Here is a 20,596-nt window from a genome sequence, read left to right on the forward strand (position 1 = left end):
TTGCTCTTCTCAACAGTTCACATTAGAACGTACTGTATCCTCGATACTTCTAATTACTATAGCATTAAACAAGAATGGACTTTTCCAGTAAATAGACGTCTGATAGTATTCTACACAAATAATTTGTTTTGTATATTAGAAACGAACATCTGTATGGTAAGAGAGGTGGAGCAGTGGCTTTTTTTCCAAAGTATGTATTTTTTTCCTAATATACACAAACATACACTGATAAGCCAAAGCATTACGACCATTGTCTACTGTAAAACTGAATGCTGTCTTGTGGTACTGTGGGTACATGATGAGGTCAGGTAAGTATGTAAGTGAAGCAGAGGTGAATGAAAAATCATTCTAGAGATGGTATGAGCTGCAAGTGGGGAAATACACTGACATGAGCAGTCCTGAAGAGACCAGGTTGTTATGTCCCAGCACTTGGGAACAAACATCTTCAAAATGGTGAATATGGACAGCTGTTTGTATGCTACTGCTGCGAACATCTGTGGAAAGTTGTTGAAGGATGGTGAAACCACGAGGAGGTGACAAGGTGTTGGACACCTGTGCATCATCACAGAAATTGGATTTGTAATTGTGGCATTAAGTAACACACAAGAAGAATGCGGTCAAATTGCAAATCAATAGGAGTACTGAGCAATTGCTGTATTGGTCAAAAAATAAAAAGCCACCAGCTGATAAATCAATGACTTCCAAGCATTCTCACATGTATCATCCCATTCTTTATATCTCTACCTCCATGTAACTGTTTCCCGTACTTGTCACTTTTGTTATCCATGATTCTTGAGGGTTCAAGTTCTCAGGTCCTTGACTGCTAACGCTGTAATTAATGCTCATGCAACAAATAGGTTGTTGTTGCTGCTTAGCCTAATGCTTTTGGAATTTATAATACACCCTCTATTTTCCTCTGCATTTCTCCAGGCCTTTATTATTACATTATCTATTTTATCTTTCAATGAGTTTTACTTGCACAATCTCCCTCACCAAATCTTGTGAGTGTTTGGGTCCTTGCTCTATCTTACGATTGCTCTTATTATTTGTATTTTATTGTATGTTATTAAACAGCCTTCCTTCACTTGTTTTATTCATGTAATTTTGGGTGAAGGTTTGAATTTATGTAACTGTTCCAGGACATTTATTCTGTTTATCTGTCATTTTGCATGTACGTCTGTCTTATCAATGCTATCTTCTACATAACTGTAAATTTCTATTCTTCACTCATTTTGTTATTCAAATTTTGTAAAGGTTTAGTTTTGAAGACTACATTTCTTATGAAAAATAATAGAATTGTTTTCTGCTTTTGTTGCTATGTGGCACTACTTTTGTATTTATCACCGTCCTCTGGTGGCTTCAGTTGTCTTCATGGTTATCACATTGTAGCTAGTCAGTTAGTTTGCCATGACAGCTTTGTTTGTTACATGCTGTCTTTACATATCTGATCACCAAGATGTTCATGGTGTATATTTCAAGTGCTTAATTTTTGATGATACTTGTAGTTTCGTACTCTTGGATATTATGTGTATTACATTTGCTGTGTATTTTAGGTTTGCAGACAATGTGAAGATGGGTTCTACCCAAAATGCATCAGATAAAGCCATTGGTTTATCAGCTGGTGGTGTCTTATTTAATGACGAATACAGCAATTGTGCAGCACTCCTATTGACCGGAAACTTGAGGTTGGAGACTTGCCCACACTGTGAAGCAGAACAGACAGCAATCTGTGGACAATATGATGGCAAAGTACAATGCAAGTGCAGGCACAAGTGTTTAGAGCATACCATTCATGAAACATTGAATATGGCCCCCCACGGCAGCTGGCCCCTGCCTGTACATTGATCCAATGACATTCTGAATTACCATTGCAGTGAGGCGATGGCCATGTGCAGATACACAGTGGTTCAGATAAACAGTGGCTCAAAATATGCACAGCACCATGGACACAGGCCAATGGTATCAGTATTATGCAATGGAAGACATTCACCTGGACATTCAAGGGACATGTGGTAGTAATCAAAGGCACCATCACGGCTGCAGACCACATGAATCTTAATTGCAGCGCACCTGCACCCCTTCTGTCATCTTCTAACAGAATAACTGTCCATGTCATGAGACCAGAATAATGCTACATAGGACTGAGGAGCATTATAATGTACTTACATTGATGTCTTGGCCATTGAATTTGCTTGATCTGAACCTGATGGAAAATACGTGGGTTACCAGCAACACTTCCGCAAACCACCAGTCCATAATTTACAGGAATTGTGTGACCTGTGCATAGACATCTGGTTCCTCATTCCTCCAGAAACCTAGCAAGGACATGTTGAAACCAAACTACTCAGAATCGCTGCTTTGTTGTGTTCTAAAGATGGACCAACACTTCATTTAGCATGCTTTCATAATATTTTGCTTCATCATTATCTCTGTATAAAGTAGTTCCTGTAATTATCAGAATGAAAACATTACCACAAATCATAATTTGTTGTTAGTTTACTTAACAGACACGGCCTTTTAATGACTTAACTCATTCCAAATCCCTGAGAGCTCTCCGTGATGATGGGATTTACAAAACACATTGTTTAAATTGCTGAATGAATAGTTCCAAGTGATTTTAAACCTTCAGCATTTATTAGTACTGTTGGTCTTGAGTATAAAGAACTTTTAGCTTTGATAACTCATTATCTTTCAAATTACATATTACTAAAATAGAAAGAAACATTCCAAATGGGAAAAATATATTAAAAATGAAGATTCCATGACTTACCAAACGGGAAAGCGCTGGTAGATAGACACAATAAAAAAACACACACACAAAATTTCAAGCTTTCGCAACCAACAGTTGCTTCGTCACGAAAGAGGGAAGGAGAGGGAAAGACGAAAGGATGTGGATTTTAAGGGAGAGGGTAAGGAGTCATTCCAATCCCGGGAGCGGAAAGACTTACCTTGGGGGAAAAAAGGACAGATATACACTCGCACACACATACATATCCATCCACACATATACAGACACAAGCAGACATATTTAAAGGCAAAGAGTTTGGGTAGAGATGTCAGTCGAGGCGGAAGTGCAGAGGCAAAGATGTTGTTGAGTGACAGGTGAGGTATGAGTGGCGGCAACTTGAAATTAGCGGAGGTTGAGGCCTGGTGGATAACGGGAAGAGAGGGTATATTGAAGGGCAAGTTCCCATCTCCGGAGTTCTGATAGGTTGGTGTTAGTGGGAAGTATCCAGATAACCCGGACGGTGTAACACTGTGCCATGATGTGCTGGCCATGCACCAAGGTGTGTTTAGCCACAGGGTGATCCTCATTACCAACAAACACTGTCTGCCTGTGTCCATTCATGCGAATGGACAGTTTGTTGCTGGTCATTCCCACATAGAAAGCGTCACAGTGTAGGCAGGTCAGTTGGTAAATCACGTGGGTGCTTTCACATGTGGCTCCGCCTTTGATCGTGTACACCTTCCGGGTTACAGGACTGGAGTAGGTGGTGGTGGGAGGGTGCATGGGACAGGTTTTACACCGGGGGCGGTTACAGGGGTGGGAGCCAGAGGGTAGGGAAGGTGGTTTGGGGATTTCATAGGGATGAACCAAGAGGTTACGAAGGTTAGGTGGACGGCGGAAAGACACTCTTGGTGGAGTGGGGAGGATTTCATGAAGGATGGATCTCATTTCGGGGCAGGATTTGAGGAAGTCGTATCCCTGCTGGAGAGCCACATTCAGAGTCTGATCCAGTCCAGGGAAGTATCCTGTCACAAGTGGGGCACTTTTGGGGTTTTTCTGTGAGAGTTTCTGGGTTTGAGGGGATGAGGAAGTGGCTCTGGTTATTTGCTTCTGTACCAGGTTGGGAGGGTAGTTGCGGGATGCGAAAGCTGTTTTCAGGTTGTTGGTGTAATGGTTCAGGGATTCAGGACTGGAGCAGATTCGTTTGCCACGAAGGCCTAGGCTGTAGGGAAGGGACCGTTTGATATGGAATGGGTGGCAGCTGTCATAATGGAGGTACTGTTGCTTGTTGGTGGGGTTGATGTGGACGAATGTGTGAAGCTGGCCATTGGACAGATGGAGGTCAACGTCAAGGAAAGTGGCATGGGATTTGGAGTAGAACCAGGTGAATCTGATGGAACCAAAGGAGTTGAGGTTGGAGAGTAAATTCTGGAGTTCTTCTTCACTGTGAGTCCAGATCATGAAGATGTCATCAATAAATCTGTACCAAACTTTTGGTTGTCAGGCCTGGGTATCCAAGAAGGCTTCCTCTAAGCGACCCATAAATAGGTTGGCATACGAGGGGGCCATCCTGGTACCCATGGCTGTTCCCTTTAATTGTTGGTATGTCTGGCCTTCAAAAGTGAAGGAGTTGTGAGTCAGGATGGAGCTGGCTAAGGTAATGAGGAAAGAAGTTTTAGGTAGGGTGGCAGGTGATCGGCATGAAAGGAAGTGCTCCATTGCAGCGAGGCCCTGGACGTGCGGGATATTTGTGTATAGGGAAGTGGCATCAATGTTTACAAGGATGGTTTCCAGGGGTAAGAGACTGGGTAAGGATTCCAGGCGTTCGAGAAAGTGGTTGGTGTCTTTGATGAAGCATGGGAGACTGCATGTAATGGGTTGAAGGTGTTGACCTACTTAGGCAGAGATACGTTCTGTGGGGGCTTGGTAACTAGCTACAATGGGGTGGCCAGGATGTTTGGGTTTGTGAATTTTAGGAAGTAGGTAGAAGGTAGGAGTGCGAGGTTTCGGTGGGGTCAGGAGGTTGATGGAGTCAGGTGAAAGGTTTCGTAGGGGGCCTAAGGTTCTGAGGATTCCTTGAAGCTCTGCCTGGACATCAGGAATGGGATTATCTTGGCAAACTTTGTATGTAGTGTTGTCTGAGAGCTGAAACAGTCCCTCAGCCACATACTCCCGACGATCAAGTACCACGGTCGTGGAACCCTTGTCAGCCGGAAGAATGATGATGGATCGATCAGCTTTCAGATCACGGATAGCCTGGGCTTCGGCTGTGGTGATGTTGGGAGTAGGATTAAGGTTTTTCAAGAAAGACTGAGAGGCAAGGCTGGAAGTGAGAAATTCCTGGAAGGTTTGGAGAGGGTGATTTTGAGGAAGAGGAGGTGGGTCCCGCTGTGATGGAGGACGGAACTGTTCCAGGCAGGGTTCAATTTGGATAGTGTCTTGGGGAGTTGGATCATTAGGAGTAGGATCAGGATTATTTTTCTTTGTGGCAAATTGATATTTCCAGCAGAGAGTACGAGTGTAGGACAGTAAATCATTGACAAGGGCAGTTTGATTGAATCCGGGAGTGGGGATGAAGGTGAGGCCTTTGGATGTGACAGAGGTTTCGGATTGGGAGAGAGGTTTGGAGGAAAGTTTGACTACTGAATTGGGGTGTTGTGGTTCCAGATTGTGTCGACTAGAATTTTGAGGTGTTGGGGGGAGTGGAGCTGGAAGTGGGAGATTGAGTAGATGGGAGAGACTGGGTCTGTGTGCAATGAGAGGAGGTTGAGGTTTGCTGGAAAGGTTGTGGAGGGTGAGTGAGTTGCCCTTCCGGAAGTGGGAAACCAGGAGATCGGATAGTTTTTTGAGGTGGAGGGTGGCATGCTGTTCTAATTTGCGGTTGGCCTGTAGGAGAATGCTCTGAATAGCCGGTGTGGATGTGGGAGAGGAAAGATTGAGGACTTTGATTAGGGATAGGAGTTGACGGGTGTGTTCATTGGCTGAGTCGATGTGTAGGTGAAGGATTAGGCGGGTGAGGGCAATGGATTGTGGAGTTTGGAACTGGTATAGGGACAGATGGAAAGAAAGGTTGCAGCCAGAGATGGGAACTTTAAGTGTAAGGCCTTTGGGGGTAATGCCAAATGTCAGACAAGCCTGAGTAAATAAAATATGGGATCGTAATCTGTCTAGGGTGAAGGCATGTTTGCGGAGGGAATGTAAACAAAATTTAGTGGGGTTGTGAGGGTGACATGGTATTAGAAGGTGGAAAGGGTAACATGAGGCTAAAGTGAAAATAAAAATATATGGGGAGAGAGAAATGTGTGAAAAAAGTCGAAAAAGTGTTGCTTTGAGATGAGCTATGTTGATCCTGTGCTGAACTTAGGTTCGTGAACAATGATGTGTACAAAGGTTAGGTAGTTGTGTTGCCTCCAAAACATGTTAAAAGATGGAGAAATTCAGGAAAATTTCGAAATAAAATGCGTGTAAATGTATTCAAAGGACTGGTTATGTGCTGTCAGATTATGAAAATGAGGCTAACAATTGTCTGATGAAGAAATAATAATGTTTAAACCTGTGGGAAGCTGCTAAAAAATGATCGGTTATGTGGGAAAAAACGGGAATGGAAATAAAATGAAAGCTGTTGGAAATAGCTGAAATGGTTGTTTAATGGGTGAAAGGAGCTGAAGCTGTGAAATAGAATTCACAAGGTTACACGAAATGTTTGTAAACTGGGAACATCCGCTCCCGGGATTGGAATGACTCCTTACCCTCTCCCTTAAAACCCACATCCTTTCGTCTTTCCTTCTCCTTCCCTCTTTCCTGACATAGCAACTGTTGGTTGCGAAAGCTTGAAATTTTGTGTGTGTGTTTGTGTGTTTTTTTATTGTGTCTATCTACCAGCGCTTTTCCGTTTGGTAAGTCATGGAATCTTTGTTTTTAATAAATTACATATTACCATATATTTGAATGTTTACGTTTACTTTCACCTCTGTTAATGAGAGACAGAATTCTTGTCATGTTTATGTGCCCATGTATTAGACAGAATTCTTGTCATGTTTATGTGCCCATGTATTACTGTGCTTCATATTTTTCCAGGTTCTTTTTACAAGATGAGTCTTTGTTGAGCCATCTAGAAAGTCTAAGAAACTATTTTCTCCTGCAAGATGGTGAATTCTCTCAACTTCTCTGTACTCAGTTATTCCAAGGTATGTTATTCTCTGATATATGATATGAAGAACAAGTTAATTTGAAATGTAATGTTAGATGAATTATATAAGTATATTCAAAAAACTTTTCTGATACATGTAGGTAGAGCAAATTTTACATATCAAATGGGGACAGGGGGAGTTACACACAAGAATCAGATGTTCCTTCATGTATAAGATGGAAAGTAGGGTCAGAATGACTCACTAAATCAGAAATTAATTTAAGAACCCACTCTCAGCATCCCAGCCAAGGGTGACGGAGCAATGCTCGATAAGAGAGAGAAATTCCTCATTATTGTCCTTCATTGCTGTTTTGAGAACACATTGTTAAGTTCTTTTCTCATTTTAATTGTTCCTGTCTATAATTTTAAACTGGTCTCACTGTCATTTTTTACTAATACTTGTTTCTCCCAAGTGTGAACATTAAGAGACGTAAATCCACTTTAACATGTTATGTGAATCAGAAAATAAACAGCAGAAATTAAATTAAATCAATAATCCATGAGGATTGTGACATCAACATGATGAGTGACGATGTGGCAGTAATTATAATTACAAAGTTTCTGGGTGGAACAATGAAAATAGGATGAAATACTGAACAAAAACCAATTGAACCTAAATGAAACTGATGAGAAAACAAAAATTGCTGTATTAATAATGCTATTGTGCTTTCATCAGTTCAGAAGTTCTGTGATTAAAAATGAGTCCATATTTTATATCAAAGCATAGATTATTGAAAATCAGGTGCCTCTGGTAGTGTGTGGTGAAATGGGTGTCTTGTGAATCTGTCACATTCTAGCAAATATTTCATTGTCTCCCTATACTGATAACTCAGTGTATACATTTTTATACTTGGGTATCATAAAAGCTATTGGAGTGTTGTGGACACTAATTCAAAGAATCTGGTGGATTTTTGTGTAACCTGAGTGTTGCCATACAACAAGGTCCCCAGTTTCTTGAACTGGTAATGAAGTCAAGCAGCCTGAAAAATGCTGGAACTTGAAATTTTCTTTAATGATATCAACCCAGCATATTCTTACTAAATTGTGATTCATTCTTCCACAGAAATAAAATGCTTTCATATCATATAAATGAAGTAATTTGTTGCCTCAGTTATTACAGAAGTGATGAATCAGTTGCAACATTGAAAGCTGCAACACCTATTGCCAAAGGATATGTGACTTTGATAGCTTATTCTGTGACATTGACTTCACAGTCAATAAACAAGTGACAGCTGTGTCACACAATTCTGCTGAAGGAAATGTACCACAGTATGGCAGTCGCATTAATATGCATACCTGATTTTGTTGACGACTAATTTTGTGAAAAATAGTCTGCCAAAACTGGTAGTCAATAAAGAAAATTTGTGTTCTTGATGTAAGATTTTTATCCACACATTTTAAATCAGCAGATCACATGTCTCCCCATTCATAATGTCAAAAAATGACATATTTTTGTGAAATACCCATTTATCAACCACAGTTAATGCATACTTAAAAAAAAAAATTGCTGAATACTGAATGGCATCATTATCATTGTTCGTAACTTCGCTGAGATAACAAAAATATTGAATCAAAGAATATATATTTAGAAAACTGTGAATAAACAGTCAAGAGATGTCAGAAATATAACTGTACTTCGCTACAATGGAACCTTTCTGCTTTCATTGCTGCCACATTGATTCACCATCATGTGCCACCCAGCCTCCCTGCCTTAAGTGTGAGATGTCCTGATGGGGTCTGCCTCTGTGGTGTTTGCTCTTGCAAAGTTGTTTGTTGAGATGCTGGGGGAAGCAAATCTGGTGTTGTTTTTTTTCAGAGCCATAGGTGCTCTATGTTATCCCTTGGTTGAAGGCTTGGGAATCATCAGAGAGTATAATAGGTTTTCCATTGTGTATGTGTGTGTCTCTGTGTAATACCCCCTAAGACCCCAAATATGATGACCACAATGGTGGCTTGATAATGCCCAATCAGAGCTACTATGAGTACACTATTTGAAATCCTTGCGGATAAAAGTTGAGCAAGTTACATGTCACGTCTCTGGGAGTGTTCCCAATCAAAATATCTGTTGTTGTAACTGTTTGCGAGTGATAAACTTTGCCATTGAGTTGGTCCCTGTAGTCATAGACATCACATCTTTGATGAAATCAACTGGGATGTAGATATTCTGCCATCTACTATTTCTGCAACAGATGTGCCAGTGTCAGACTTGCAAGCAGTGTGTAAGTCCAGTAAAACTAATGGTGGGGTCTGTGTCCATTTGTCCTCATGGTATATTACAGCTGCCTTCAAGGCCTTGTCCGTTACTTTGTGGGTGATAGCTGGTAGTTTTATGGTGGTACAACTCACACAGCTTGGCTAGTTTTTGGAACAGAATTGACTCAAACTGTCTACATCTATCAGTTGTTCCATGTATTGAACACCAAAATGTGCTGTCCATGTGCTGAGAAAGGTCTTTGCCATTGTCTCGGCTGAAATATCAGTGGTAGGATCAATGTCTGCCCTACGTGTAAACAGGCAGCAGAATCCCTCTGATGGCTATTGTGACCCCACCAAGTCAATTAGACGGAGCGAGGTGGCACAGTGGTTAGCACACTGGACTCGCATTCGGGAGGACGATGGTTCAATCCCGCGTATGGCCATCACGATTTAGGTTTTCCGTGATTTCCTTAAATCGCTCCAGGCAAATACCAGGATGGTTCCTTTGAAAGGGCACGACTGACTTCCTTCCTCATCCTTCCCTAATCTGATGAGACCAATGACCTCACTGTTTGGTCTCTTCCACTAAACAACCCATCCCCCAAGTCAACACATACTTGCACAAATCTTTCACACCTGTTGGGAAATGTCCCCAAAAGGGAGGGGGGTTTGGACATGATGTTCCACTTTATTCCTGTGACCATGTCTTACGGTGTTTGTTTATGTCAGGCCACACAAAACGCTGTGCCAGTATACACACCATGTTTTTTATACCTGGATGTGTCAGACCATGAACACTCCAAAATGCTTGCCTGGGATAGGTTGTGGGTACAAAATGGCGGTGTCTTCCTCTAGAGATGTCGTACCAAATTTTCAGCTTGAATTTAGTTGCCATATTTACACTACTTGGAGACCAGTTGTCCTATTTGAGAGGAAATCTTACAACTGTGTGTCATTGCCTTGCACAGTCACTAACTCATTAAAATTAATGCTTTGTTGTACACTGTTTACACCTGAAAGGTAATGTGCAGAAAAGTTCTGTGCCACTGATGTATACTGTGTCAGTCATCAATTGTGCTATAAATTATGTTTCCCTGTATTGCCTAGGAAAATTGTATTTGCTGCATTGCTTGAAAATAGATGTTAGGGATTTGCGATCAGTGAATATAGTGAAATCCTTAGTGTCCAGAAGTACCTCATTGATGGCTTCAAAAGCTACTAGCAACTTGCAGTCATACACTCTCCATTCTGCCTCCCCCTCTGCCCGTGCACTCAGTTTGCCGGCAAAATGCAATGTACTGCCCAACAGATTTAATGTATTGTTGCAAAACTGCACATATTATTGTTTAACTGTCATCTGCCACAACAGGCAAAGAATCAGGGTGCGCTAAAAGTGTCACATTGACAACACTTATTCTTGGTATGTAGTAGAAGGTAGTGCTTGCTGCGTAGGCTGCACCTTTCCCAGTAATGCAGAAATTTTTGATGCTATAACCAAACATTCCAAAACGCTACTTTTTTTGTCCTAGTACACACTTCCTGTTATTGAAGGTTACACCATAGTCACTGAAGCATTGGAAAACCTGCCTCAAATGTTCTCCATGTTTGCTTGATGTTCTGGAAAAAAATCAGTACATCGTAAAACAGAAGTATAGCCCATGCAAAACTTTCTCAGTAAACTGTTGCTACATTTGGACTGAGCATCTAAACCCAAAAACAGTCTACATCTACATGACTAATTGCAATCCACACTTAAGTGCCTGGCAAAGGGTTCATTGAACAAGCTTTCTGTACCGTTTCAGTATGCAGGAAAAATGAACACTTAAATTTTTATTGTGTGCTCTCTGGTTTCTCATATTTTATTACAATAATCATTTTTCCCTACTTTGATTGGTGTCAACAAAATATTTTTTCATTTGGAGGAGAAAGTTGGTGATTGAAATTTCATGAAAACGATCTTGTAACAATGAAAAACACCCTTGTTTTGATGATTGTTGTCCCAATTCACATGTCCTTCCCATGACAGTCACTCCCTATTTCATGTTAATACAAAACAGGCTGCCTTCTCTGAACTTTGTTGATGTCCTCTGTCAATTGCATCTGATAGGCATCCCATACTGCACAGCAGTATTCTGGAAGAGGACAGACAAGTATAGTGTAGGCAGTTTTTTTAATAGACCTGTTGCATCTTCTAAGTGTTCTGCCGATAGAATGCAATCTTTAGTTCACCTTCCTCACAAAATCATTTATATGATGGTTGCAGTTTAAGTTGTTCATAATAGTAATCCCTAAAATTTTAGTTGAGTTGACGGCCTTTAGAATTGTGTGATCTATTGTGTAACCAAAATTAACAGATTCCTTTTAGTACTCATGTGGATGACCTCACACTTTTCATCATTTAGAGTCAATTGCCACTTTTTGTGCCATTCAGATACCTTATCTAAATCATTTTGCGGTTGGTTTTGATCTTCTGATGACACTACTGAATGATAAATGACAGCATCCTCTGCAAACAATCTAAGAGGGCTGTTCATATTGTCCCCTGAATCATTTATATAGATTAGGAACAGCAGAGGCTATATAAAAATTCCTTTGGGAATGTCAGATATCACTTTTGTTTTAGTTGATGACTTTATGTCAGTCACTATGAATTGTGACATTTCAGACAGAAAATCAAAAATCCAGTTGTACAACTAAGATGATGCTCCATAGGCAAGCAATTTAATAAGACTTTGCTTGAGAGGAACAGTGTCAGAAGCCTATTGGAAATTCAGAAATATGAATCAATTTAAGATCTCTGGTTAGTAGCACTCTTTACTTCATGAGCATAAAGAGATAGTAATATTTCCTAAGAATGATATTTTCCAAGCAAATGTTTCATAATATTGAAACATAGTATATGTTTCAAAATCCTACTGCAAATTGACACCAGAGATATGGGTCTGTAAGTCAGTGGATTACTCCTGTTTCCTTTCTTGACTATTGGTGTGACCTTTGAAACTTTCCAGTCTTTAGGTACAGATCTTTTGTTGAGTGAGAGGTTATAAACAATTTCTAAATATGGAGCTATTATATCAGCTTACTCTGAAAAGTACCCAATTGATATACAATCTGGACCAGAAGACTTGCCTTTATTAATTGATTTAAGCTGCTTCGCTACACTGAGGATATCTACTTCTATGTTATTCATATTGGAAACTGTTCTTGATCTGAATTCTGGAATATTTACATTGTCTTCTTTGATGAAGGAGTCTTGGAGAACCCTATTTAGTAACTTTGCTTTAGTGGTACTGTCCTCAGTAACATTACCATTGATATCGCACAGTGTTGGTATTGACTGTGCTTGCTGCTGATGTACTTTACGTACTGCCTTATTCTCTTTGGATTCTCTGCTGGATTTGAGACATTATTTCATTGTGGAAACTACACTACCAACATAGCTGTCTGGGTAAAGTAAACATCTTCAGAAAGATCAAAAGTGGTAGTTATGGCAGTCCTGGATCTGCTCTCTGCAGCCTCTGGAATCTACATAGAAGCTCTTGCATAAACCACTATTCTAAAAAAAATGTGATCGTTTTAATAAGCTGTTAAGTTCGTGCAAATTAGTTACCAGGTACTTTATGTGATATTGTCCTTGTGTTTAGTACTTGGAATCACGACATTGTCTCCACATTTTATCTTTCTTGGGGAGAAAATGCAAAGGGATGCACAAGGACTGTCAAAGGGTTGAATAATGCCATCCAGTAGTTGCTTGTCAAATCCCCTTTTGGCTACTGCCAGGCAATCAATTGGTATTTTCTGCAGGCATACGGGTACTGGTTGGCCCAGAGTAGTCTTGATAAAATGTCTCATGTTGTGTTTCAAAGCTTTTCTCTCTCTATGTGGGATAGTGATTGATGGGAACTGTGAAAGCAGCTATGTGTGAGGGTAATTTGAAAAGTACTCTGAATGGAATAGAAAGAAATGACTAATCACCAAGCAAGGTGGAGTGGTAGTTAGCACACTGGATTCACATTCAGGACCGAGCGAGGTGGCACAGTGGTTAGCACACTGGACTCGCATTCGGGAGGACGACGGTTCAATCCCGTCTCCAGCCATCCTGATTTAGGTTTTCCGTGATTTCCCTAAATCGTTTCAGGCAAATGCCGGGATGGTTCCTTTGAAAGGGCACGGCCGATTTCCTTCCCAATCCTTCCCTAACCCGAGCTTGCGCTCCGTCTCTAATGACCTCATTGTCGACGGGATGTTAAACACTAACCACCACCACCACCACATTCAGGAGGATTATGGTACAAACTCTGATTTAGGTTTTCCGTGATTTCCTTAAATCACTTGAGGCAAATGCGGGGATGGTTCTTTTGAGCCGACTTCCTTCCCTAATCCAATGGGACCGTTGACCTTGCTGTTAGGTCCCCTCTCCCAAATCAACCAGTCTACGAACCAACCAACCAAATGACTGATCTCAGCAAAATGTGTCAGTTTTTCAATGTAGCCACCCTGTACACTAACGCACTTGGTCCTGTGAAGCTCCAATGTCTTCATCCCACCTCAGGCAGGCTTGCAAAATATCTGCCAACTTCGGGTGTAAGTTCTTCATTTGATGAGAATCTCTGTCCACTGAGGAAAATTTTGAAATTGGGGGATAAATGGTAATGATGGCTCCAAATCAGGCAAATAAGGTGGGTGTGGCGACAGTTTCTATCCTAGTTCATGTGTTTTTGCCATGGTGAGGACACTTGTGTGTGACTTTCTTCCTTGCGAAACCTGCTCTTTTTCCGGGTATATCTTGCTGTACTTGGTGCAGGAGGTTAGCATAACATTGTCCCATAATTGTGTGATCAGTGAAAGATAATCTATCAGCAGAATTCCTTTTGCATCTCAAAAAACTGACGCCATGGTCTTTCTGGCTGACCGTGTTGCCTTTGCGTAATTTGGTGGTGGTAAATCAACATGTGTCAATTGCTTTGACTGTTGTTTTGTCTCTGGGGTGTAGTAGTGGACCCAAATTTTTGCTGTGCTCACAGACTGGCTCAAAAAAATATCGGTGATTGCTTTTATAATCGGTCATACAATGTTTGGACGTTTCCATTCTGCTGCACTCCTGCATTAAGACCAGTGAATCCCATCTAGCAGATAAGTTCTCATATCAAATTCCACTGTTAAAATGTGATATGCCTGTTCAGATGACAGCTCTCCAGCTTCATCAATTTCTTGCACTTTCAGCTGATGACCTTCCATGACCTGTTATGCACATCTGCAATAATTTCTGTGATAGTGGCACATCTTGGCCAACCATTACACAGTTTATCATCTAAGTATGAAATTACAATGAATCCAGACCATTAGATGCTTACTGGAGTTGATAAATATCAACGGGGACAGTTGCAAATGTGTGCCCCGACCAGGACTCGAACCCGGGATCTCCTGCTTACATGGGCGACACTCTATGCGAATGAGCCATCGAGGACACAGAGGATAGTGCAACTGCAGGGACTTATCTCTGGCATGCTCCCCTTGAGACCCACACTTCCAACTTACTGTCTACACACTACATTTGTAGTGCCCCTGCCCACAATACTCATTACTCGTGGCAGTTAATCTACCAATTCCTGTAAGAGTTTGGGCAATATGAGTGCATTCACACTGAAGAAGATCATTGGCTGGTAAGCCTTATCTATATGAAGATGGTATCTGTTCTTTCAGACAAGTCAGATGTCAGATACTGCCACGAGTAATGAGTATAGTGGGCAGGGGCACTACAAATGTAGTGTGTGAACAGTAAGTGGGAAGTGTGGGTCTCACGGGGAGCATGGCAGAGATAAGTCCTTGCAGTCGCACTATGCTCTGTGTCCTCAATGGCTCAGTCAGATAGAGTGTCTGCCATGTAAGCAGGAGATCCCAGGTTCGAGTTGCACTTGGGGCACACATTTTCAACTGTCTCCATTGATATTTATCAATGCCTGTAAGCAGCTAATGGTCTGGATTCATTGTAATTTCATTCTTCAAGAGCTGCAATATCACCAATGGTAGCCATTGTTTCGGACATGTCCGAAAGAACAGTTACCATCTTCATGTATCATCTAAGTTGTCCTGACCAATTTAGACTCATTTGTCCACATGATGACAGTTGAATGTGAAGGAGCAGAGTCTCCCAACATGTTCTGAAAATCAGCATGAATTCCTTTTCTTTCATACGTTTCTTAATACCTTACATAATCACAGTTGGAATTTCAATTTTTTTCCACCTTCACAATCCACTACACAGGAACAACAACAGATAGACTTCCACACTATAGATATCTACCCATAGCATTGGTGCATCACGTGTTTACTCATCCAAAGTTAATCAGCCGGTACTTTCGGGAAACAGTCCCTCAAATACTCCTCAATGGTACCCAACTACCATACCAAAAAACAGTAAAAGACCTTGGAATAATCTTGGATGAACACCTAAACTGGGAAGAACAAAGTCACAGCTTGCCGGAAATCGCTCTCCTCCCTACATGCAATTAAAAAATTTAGAAAAATATTTCCAACCCATGTTAAACAAAAATTAGTCCAAACACTAGTCTTGCCTAATCTTTACTACTGTGATGTAGTTCAGCACAGCACAAATAGTGAAAATTCGAGATGCCTCGAGCTAGTGATGAATGCTTGCGTTAAATACGTGTGCAATATACGGTTGTATGATCGTATCAGTCCTTCATACTCCCAGCTAGGTTGGATATGCCCACATAAGGCACGCGATCTCCACACGATGTGCTTACTTCATCGATTTCTTAGCCACTGGTGCCCGCAATACTTATCTTCTCACATTAACCACCTATCATCATTCCACAACTGCAATACCAGATCAGATACGTCTAGCATCTTGGCTGTACCTTTACATAACACAAAATCTTTCTCCGTGTCATTCTCCATCTCAGTCATACGACTATGGAACGCGCTCCCCTGTGATCTGCGTCTTATCCAGAACCACTCAACATTCAAGAGGGAACTCAAAACTTACATATTAGGGACGGTATAGCCACCATTGTTGTGCCCCTCTCATCTCTTTCTTTCTCCTCTCCATCATAGCTTCGAATTTTACCATATTTCTCTTCCTGTAACCTACCTACCTCTTCTATATCTCTTTCACCCCATTCTATCGTCTTATGTCTCTGCTCGATGAGAATAACTCACAAGCTGCAAGAATATAACGAGAAAATTGCCAACTAGCAATAGGACTGACATTCATAAAAGAAAAATATGTTTACTTTCATATACATAGCCATTACTATTATTATTATTATTATTATTATTATTATTATTATTATTATTCTTGATTGTTATAATTATTTTTTGATTGTTATAATTATCATTGTACTACTGTTATAATCTCTATTTTTTTTCTTTAACATTAATACTGTATAACATGTTATATGTCCTTAATGTTCTGTAGAAACTGAAATTTGTTCAATCTGAGTATGCCTGGTTAGGTGTAAGAGAGGGCCTGAAGGCCCTAATCTTGCCAGGTAAAATAAATGCATAAATAAATAAAATAAATAAATAAAGGATGACCTGGTATTACATGGGAATCTCGTTGCATTAGTGCTGGCATGTGTTGGTGATTCCATGAACTTTTCAAACTACCCTCATAAAAAGTGTTTTGATTCTTGTACCTGTCTTTTGAGATGAGGTGCCTGGATGCCGTTAATGATGCTGGCTGAAATTTTGTTGATTAAACAACCATTCTTGATATTCCATAGCAAATTGAAAATAACTAGGAAATCTGCTCCTATTAGCTTTGATAAATCTGCTACAATAAAGTTCCTTTTATACTTCCTGCCAAGTCTGAAGTCTACTGGTAGAGTTTTCTCACTGAACGTCACACCTGAGAATTATAGTGGTGTTGGTTGTCTCAGAACTCACAGCATCTTTGGTGGGTACAAAGGAGCATCTGAGTCCATGTCTATCAGGCATTTGCATCACCACATTCGAGCTCTGTCTCTGTGGTTTTCCTACACTTAAACAGCTGTTCACTAAGGCACTGGTAGCTGTAACAGCTGTTATTGAACTATTTGTTGTATTGGCATTGGGTATAACTTAAGGTGCTGGTCAAGGCTGTCTTCAACCTCTATAAGAGTTTGTCTAGTTGCATGGTGGTGAGCACTTTAGGCCTGTTGACCAAAATGGTTGTGATACCAAAAAAACTGGCTTCCTTTTGGGTAAGCCCTAATGTTCCTTGTAGAGGAGCCGAAGGGGGTTCCTTGTCGTCATCTTGTGACCTTTCACTGTTGGAAATTTCTGCTTGTTCTCATTACACCATACATGGTGTGACAACTGTTGTATTTGTGTCTCATTTGTTGCAGTTCTTTCTGGAGACCTGTGAAGCTCTTCCGCTGTAGTACTTTGACTACTTCTGTTGTCACTACAACTGATGTTCGTTGAAGTGAGAACGTTCAGAGCATTTGACCATCAACCTATTCAAGTGAATTTAGGATTAATTACGAGTGTGAATTTATGGTGGTTGCCACTGGTACCAGCAAGCACTTGACAACAACATCCAAAGCAATGAGTCCGACATTGATGTGTCATATGTGAGGCCAGAGATACTGTGAAGGAGTTTTGTTCACATCTCTTTTTGATATAATAACTGGCGAATTTATGGTGCCCTTGATCAGGAAATCTATTGCATCGCTGTTGAATTCAAGCATTCATAACAATTGAGTGTGACTATGATATCTTCCACCATAGATGTAAAATTTTGATAAAGTTTGCTGATGACATAGGCAAACTTTGTTATCACAATATAGAAAAAATTTGCTTCCACTTGTGCAAACCAATTTTTTTGGTTTTGTGACCAAAAAAGTGGTACACAGAGGGCCACATATAAGATCAAACCAGTTTCTGATACACTGCTGATACAAACAAGTACGGATGAAATTTGGACTGGGCTGGCTTTTATCTTGCTCTTTCTTCCTTGGTGCTGTCTTGTACCTGTCTGTAAATTCTTGTCTTCCATTGTGGACTTTATTTAAACTTGTGCACTTCATGAAACATCCTGGCAGATTATAACTGTGTGCCGGACCGGGACTCAAACTCGGGACCTTTGCCTTTCACAGGCAAGTGCTCTACCATCTGAGCTATCCAAGCATGACTCACGCCACGTCCTCACAGTTTTACTTTTGCCAGTACCTTGTCTCCTCCCTTCCAAACTTCACAGAATCTCTCCCACAAACCAAGTTCAAGTCTCGGTCCGGCACAGTTTTAATCTGCCTGGAAGTTTCAGATCAGTGCACACGCCACTGAAGAGTGAAAATCTCATTCTTTGTGCGCTTCATGTCCATAAAACTGGTACAGCTTCATAAAACCAGGGTCACCACTGAAGGTACTGTTTATATACTGCAGTTGATGTACAATAAAAAAAAAAACTAGTGCAGTACTAAATTGTATTATTAATTATTACTGTTCATAACTTTGCTCAGACATCAAGAATATTGAATCAAAGACTATACTTTCAGAAGAAAAAAACTAGGAGTAAACAATAAGAGCTTTCAGAAACACAACTGTACTTTGCTGTGTTGGAACCTCTCTGCTCACAGTGCTGCCACATCAATTCTCTGTTGTCCGCCACAGTTGAGTCAAGATGGTAGAACACTAATGAAGTTGCTGTTATGAACAGTTGTGAGAAAACAAGTTAAAAATTTGCAGAATGCAGGAAGTTGGTAACAGACGTGATCTCATTTGTTCACAAGTTGTTGGCTTCTGTTACAAAATGAGTACTGTAGATTTTTCAGATCAGATTCTTTATAATTCAATTTTAGATGAAGATTTAGTAAATTATGGAGATGAATGTTCTTCAGATTCTGTAATGTCGGTTGCGCTGTGAAGGAATATTTGTCGTATCATTTTACAATCGGAACAAATGCAACTAAAGTTTTTTTGCAGTTATAAAAATAAAGAAGAAGAATAAGAGGAAGAAAAGAGGAAGGTCAGTGAAAACTAATTGTGTGTGATGCCTGCTCTCACTAATAATTTATGAAGGCACCACTTTACATGAGAGCTATCACCATTACATCAATCCATCAATCGTTAAACAGAGCATCAATCCATTTTTGATCTTGTTTAAATTCTACATTGGACTGAGAAAAATATTGTTCAGTAGCACCCATTCTTGCTGATGCTGTACACTTTAACATGTAAAAAATATATCTCAGTTGCATTATTTGATAATCTGTGTACAACCAATGAACATCATAGTCTGTCCTGTGCACATGAATCTACCCTAGAACATACGCTTCTACTTGATATACTCCTGCCCCAACTCTTAAGCCTTGTTCTCCTCCCTTTCATTCTGTTCACTTGTGCACTTTTAGGCTATTTAATACCATAACTGTTTTTACTAAAACTTCTATTTCTTGAGTTCTTACTAGGCTGATCTGAATAAAATTAGGCTTTTGTTCCTTCTAGCTGGCTGTTTTCGACTCTGAAAGATCCATCCCCATTTAAAATAAAAAGCTGCAGTTACTGAAATCATCAAAGTACATGGACCAAAACAATATGAAAATTATTACTAGATTTTAGCTTCTGGAAGAACTGGTTATATCTTTTGAAGCTGTGGGAATAAATGATAATAATGAAGTCCGTGTGAAGTTGAAAATCATCGCATAAATGATGTCACAAAAAGATCTGTGCATGTAGATACAATTACCTAGAAGATAACAAGATATTCAAACTTTACATTAAAACTTGTGAATTTGTTAATATTAACAATTAATGTAATTCTGAGACAAGGCTATAAATAAATCAGAGAACATAAGTTCATAATAAATACAGAAAAGATCAGGGAAAGTGAAGAAAAAACTGCAGCCTGGTGGTATCAGAACCTGTAATAAGTAATGGCTAAGTGCTTTATTTACATTTTGAACAGCATAAGAGAAGGAAGTACTTCCATTTTTATAGCTACCACTCTTTAACCCTCGGGGGAGCTCACCTATATATAAAGTGTGCCAGCCACAAATAACATTGTCTTGTATCATTCCAGTGTTGTTTTCAATTGTTGCAAGCTCATACCTATTCCTTCATTATTGCTTCAGCTGACACAGTGATAAATTGGTGCTGTCTTAACACTCAAGTGAGCAGCAGTAATGTAAAATAAACAATGAGCTAGGTGAGAAAAAATTTACAATCCATGCAAGAAAATGACCCAGGATCCGAGCTTGCAGTTCAATCCCACAATGAGGCAGTTATGTATGAGATAATTAGCAATTGAATAAACAGTTGGCTGGTATCTGGTGCAACTTTCCTGTTTAATGCTTCAACTGGCTCATTACTATGGGGTAACTCTTGTATGTGGCAACAGAGTGATACAATGAATGTTTATTTTATCATTGTTTAGTTAAACTAAGATTAAACTATGATTTTGCTCATACGTGTTTACCTTTGTAATATAAAGACAGCCATTCCCTACATGTGTACAAAGTATGCCACACACCAACTTG

General features: G+C 40.1%; 1 protein-coding gene across 2 annotated transcripts in view; it reads left to right on the top strand.

The window, feature by feature from the left end:
* Positions 1-20,596, top strand: part of LOC126263729 (gamma-tubulin complex component 6) — a 259,126-nt gene that overhangs the window by 201,862 nt on the left and 36,668 nt on the right. For both annotated transcript variants that reach the window (XM_049960887.1, XM_049960888.1), the window contains one exon: positions 6,806-6,915. In XM_049960887.1, coding sequence (XP_049816844.1) covers positions 6,806-6,915 — 110 coding nt within the window. The remainder of the gene's footprint in view (positions 1-6,805; positions 6,916-20,596) is intronic.

Source organism: Schistocerca nitens, chromosome 6 (genome assembly GCF_023898315.1).
Source record: "Schistocerca nitens isolate TAMUIC-IGC-003100 chromosome 6, iqSchNite1.1, whole genome shotgun sequence".
Taxonomy (NCBI): Eukaryota; Metazoa; Arthropoda; class Insecta; order Orthoptera; family Acrididae; genus Schistocerca; species Schistocerca nitens.